This window comes from Pygocentrus nattereri, chromosome 18 (assembly GCF_015220715.1).
Source record: "Pygocentrus nattereri isolate fPygNat1 chromosome 18, fPygNat1.pri, whole genome shotgun sequence".
Taxonomy (NCBI): Eukaryota; Metazoa; Chordata; class Actinopteri; order Characiformes; family Serrasalmidae; genus Pygocentrus; species Pygocentrus nattereri.
The window spans coordinates 11,765,958-11,769,810 of NC_051228.1; the positions used below are offsets into that span (position 1 = coordinate 11,765,958).

The following is a 3,853-nucleotide window of genomic DNA, read 5'->3' on the forward strand; positions in this document are numbered from 1 at the left end:
TAAATTGTAGTTACCCAGTGTTGGAGTTTTATGTCACTACTTTATTGAAGTGATATAAATCTACTGCATAATTTTGTGAGATACAAATAAATAGCTGTTTAAATGTAATGAACATCAAAATAAAACTGATACATTTTTTCTTTCCCAAATTTATTTTCTTTGATAAGACTGATTGATTTTATTTAAATAATAGAAGCAGTAATAAATAAACACAACTGAATATCCCTAAAAACAATTTTCTGAGGAGAACTATTATACAGTTATTGTCACTTTATTTCTTCACAGTCTTTTTCACAGAGTTCACCTTTGATCGTTTGTAGAGCACTTTAACAGACTGTAATACCTCCTCTGTTTTTAGTGTATAAATGATTGGGTTTAACATAGATGGAATGGTTTGTGTTAAAGCAGTATTGATTATTGCAACATTTGAATCTATAAACATTGTAAGAGCTACAGTATAAATACTTATAATTGGTAGATAAAACATGCCTACTAATATAACATGAGAAGTGCAGGTTTTAATAGCTTTGATTTGCTCAACACCATGTGAGATCTTATGTAATGCAAAGCCAATACAAACATATGAGAGCGCTATTAGCATCAATGGAAAGTAAAGCAATGCAGCAGTGAAGACACTGCCAATATTGGAATTCATGGAGTTATCATTGCAGGCTAGGGAATAGACGGGACCATGATCACAGTAATAGCTGTTAATTGTAGTGGATTTACAGAAAGACAGCCTAGTAATTAAAGCTACCATCAGAGCATGAGCACTCAGAGACAGAAACCACATAACACTAATGATCAAAATCATTGCTGTTTTGGTGACAATTGCATGGTACCTCAGTGGAAAACATATAGCAATCAGTCTGTCATAGGCCATAGCAAGGAGAGTAAGAGACTGCAGGGCCATGAAGACATAAACAAAAAACATGTTTGCTAGACAGGCTTCATAAGATATGTACTGATTCTCAAATAGAAACATGTCCAAAACCTTTGGAATGAGAGCAGAGCTTCCACACAGATCACACAAGGCCAGGTTGAAGACAGCTATATATTTAGCAGTGTGTAAGCTGCGTACCAGATATATTGTGCCCATTATAAACAAATTCCCCAAAACAGTCACTATATACACAAAGCACAGAAACACATAGTAATACTTTGCATATGGGACATTGTAAAGTCCACTCAGGTAAAATTTGGAAGGACGAATAAATGTTGCATTTGTTGATGATGCTGACTGCATAAAATTCAAATCAGTAGACATCTGGCTTTAAAACATCTATGAGAAGAAATCGTTTGCACTAATTAGGTTTATGCTGGCAATAGAAGTATGAACAAAATATTTGTTTCAATGTTACAATAATTCAAAAATAAATAATTTATAACATTAATAAAAGCATTATAGTTGTAGAAGAGGAGTAAGATTACTATTAATACTGTACCTTCTGCAGCTGAGAAACAATACCAGCATATCTGTGAAGATCACTTATATATACATATACATATATTTGGCCTCTGGTGATACCATTCTCTACAGCACTGTCCCTCTGGTACAGATGCTGCTGTTTTTGAAAGATGCTGCTGGCATCAAATTTGAAATGAGCATATACCTTTTCAAAAACCAATACAACTTCTCAGTATAAAACTTTGATATGTTGTATTTGTACTAATTTCAAATAAATACAGGCTTTAAACAATTTGCACATATTTGCAATATTTCTTTTATTTACATTTTGCACACCTTTCCCAAATATTGGACATTTTAAAATATTTCATTATATTTGTAAAATATACCATTAAATTATAGAACAGAATAGAAGACTAAAGGACAGTTTTATTTTGTTTATTTTGGTCTTGTTGATATTCAGCAATAATTCAGTTTAATAATAATCCAGGTACTGGGTAGTGAGGCTTTGGACAAGTGCACCTTACCCTGAAAGCCCCGAAAATATTTTAAGAAAAATTATAATTTTTTCCCTTTAGTTTTACATCTCCTTGACTTATATTAATGCATGCTAAACTATTGTACCATTACATGTGTTTCAGTGATGTGATGAAGAGTGATATCATTTAAGCCTTTATTTAAGACATACTGAGTCTTTCCTTGCTAACAAGGAGTGCCACAGTCAGATTGTTTGATGACTGGCTTGATACAATCCATGGCAGTGAGACCTTTGGTCACAACATACACATAAAACTGACATATTTATAATCTCAGGGAATCACTGTGGCTAGAACTGTGGTTACATAAGTACAGTGTATATGACAGAAGAATTTTCTTTTTCTAGAAACTCTGCAAATATGTAGACTAGGGGTGTCCAAACGTACCTTATTTATTTATTAGTTTATGTTCATCAAGAAAGGTGAACTCGAATTTGTGAAAAATGTGTAACAGAAAAATTGTCCAGTTTGAAAGCTTAGCTCCTCCACCAACTACAGCCAGCTAACATCAACCACCAAAGCAATGTTCAGTTGATCTCATACAAAAGTGTTCAGTCTTATCTTCAAAGGGTTTCATGTTTTCATTTCAAACATGCAGAGCACACCTTATTCTACTTGCTTAATCACTCGGTCAGTCTTCGAAGAACTGGAATGAAAACCTGTAGCCACAACAGCCCACCTGCAAGTCTTTGCCATGCATTCAAAAAGGAAGAGGTCATTTTCAATGCATTCTCCCTTCAAGTGTTTGTTTATGTCCCTGTCCACTCCCCCAGTGCTGTTTTATGGCTGAAGTCTAGAGTTGATATCTCTTGCTCTTACTAGTTGAGTGTGAGTATGAGGGGCTGGCATTAGCATTTACAACCTGATGGGACAACCTTATGAAGTAGCAGTGCTGTGCGCTGCCGGTCACAGTTACTGCTGTATTGCTGGGTCATCTGGCTCATTGGTCTGCTGTGTGTTCTCACTTAGGTGCCTCAGGTCCTGCAGAAAGCCCACCCTTCTCTGCTGCTGAGCTAGCATGTAATATCTCATCACTTGGTGTGCTCCAATTAGGAGGCAGCTGTCTGAGTAAGCAGGATTTCAAGGCAGCATTTGCATGCTCCCAAGACAAAGGCTGTCCCATTTGGAAGGCAGCATAAGGTGCCATATCTAGACCCAATTTGAAGGTAGCATCTAATATGTCCTTCTCAGCAATCCCACAATACTGTTCACTTGTTAACCAGCTGAGAGTTCCATCGCTTGTGTTTGAGAAATATGGCAGAGTGGTAGTGATGTTCGATACCAGCGATTTCCTTTCCGATCCGATACTGAGTAAAACTCAGGCTGGTATCGGCGATACCGATCCGATACCGATACCTTGTGCAACTACACTTAATGTGTCTCGTAAATCTAAAAAAAGTAGTGTATTTCAAGTCATAGCATCATAAAAAAAATACAAGATGAGTTATTTATTTATTTTAAATAAAGTATATTGAGGTAGCAGCCTCATTTACAATATAACAGAACTAATTCAACAGAAAAAACAGAGAACCCTCACACAAATTGTTTTCAAACATGCAAAAAAAAATTAAATAAGTAAAATAATAAAACAATTAAAATAAATTAGTGTTTAATTATCTAGAACTCCTGAAATATTGCATTAACATGAACATACTGAATATCTAAATAACACTTAATTTACAGGTTTTTGTTGAGGAACAATATCATATTTACTGTTTTCCCCTTTAGTCTGTTCTGTTTTTTGCTCAGAACCTCTCCTGCCTTTGAAAAGACTCTCTCTGCTGGGACAGAAGTGGCAGTAATTCCCATGTATCTCACTGCTAGTTTGCTCAAGGCTGGGAAGGTTGGTTCATGTTCTTTCCACCAAACCAGTGCATCACTATCTCGGGGAATCACTTTCTCTTCTGTG

At 35.6% G+C, this 3,853-nt stretch overlaps 1 protein-coding gene across 1 annotated transcript; it reads right to left on the minus strand.

The window, feature by feature from the left end:
- Positions 1-271: 271 nt before the first annotated feature.
- LOC108412890 (olfactory receptor 1-like) lies at positions 272-2,410 on the minus strand. The gene is made up of 2 exons (XM_037547563.1): positions 2,373-2,410; positions 272-1,271 (listed from the first exon to the last, which is right to left on the minus strand). Exon 2 carries the CDS (start codon positions 1,265-1,267, stop codon positions 272-274), a length of 996 nt encoding a protein of 331 aa, XP_037403460.1. The 5' UTR covers positions 1,268-1,271; positions 2,373-2,410.
- Between the last annotated feature and the right edge of the window lie 1,443 nt (positions 2,411-3,853).

Coding starts and splice junctions, on each gene's coding strand:
- LOC108412890 (XM_037547563.1), bottom strand. CDS start 1,267: ATGTCTACTGATTTGAATTTTATGCAGTCAGCATCATCAACAAATGCA.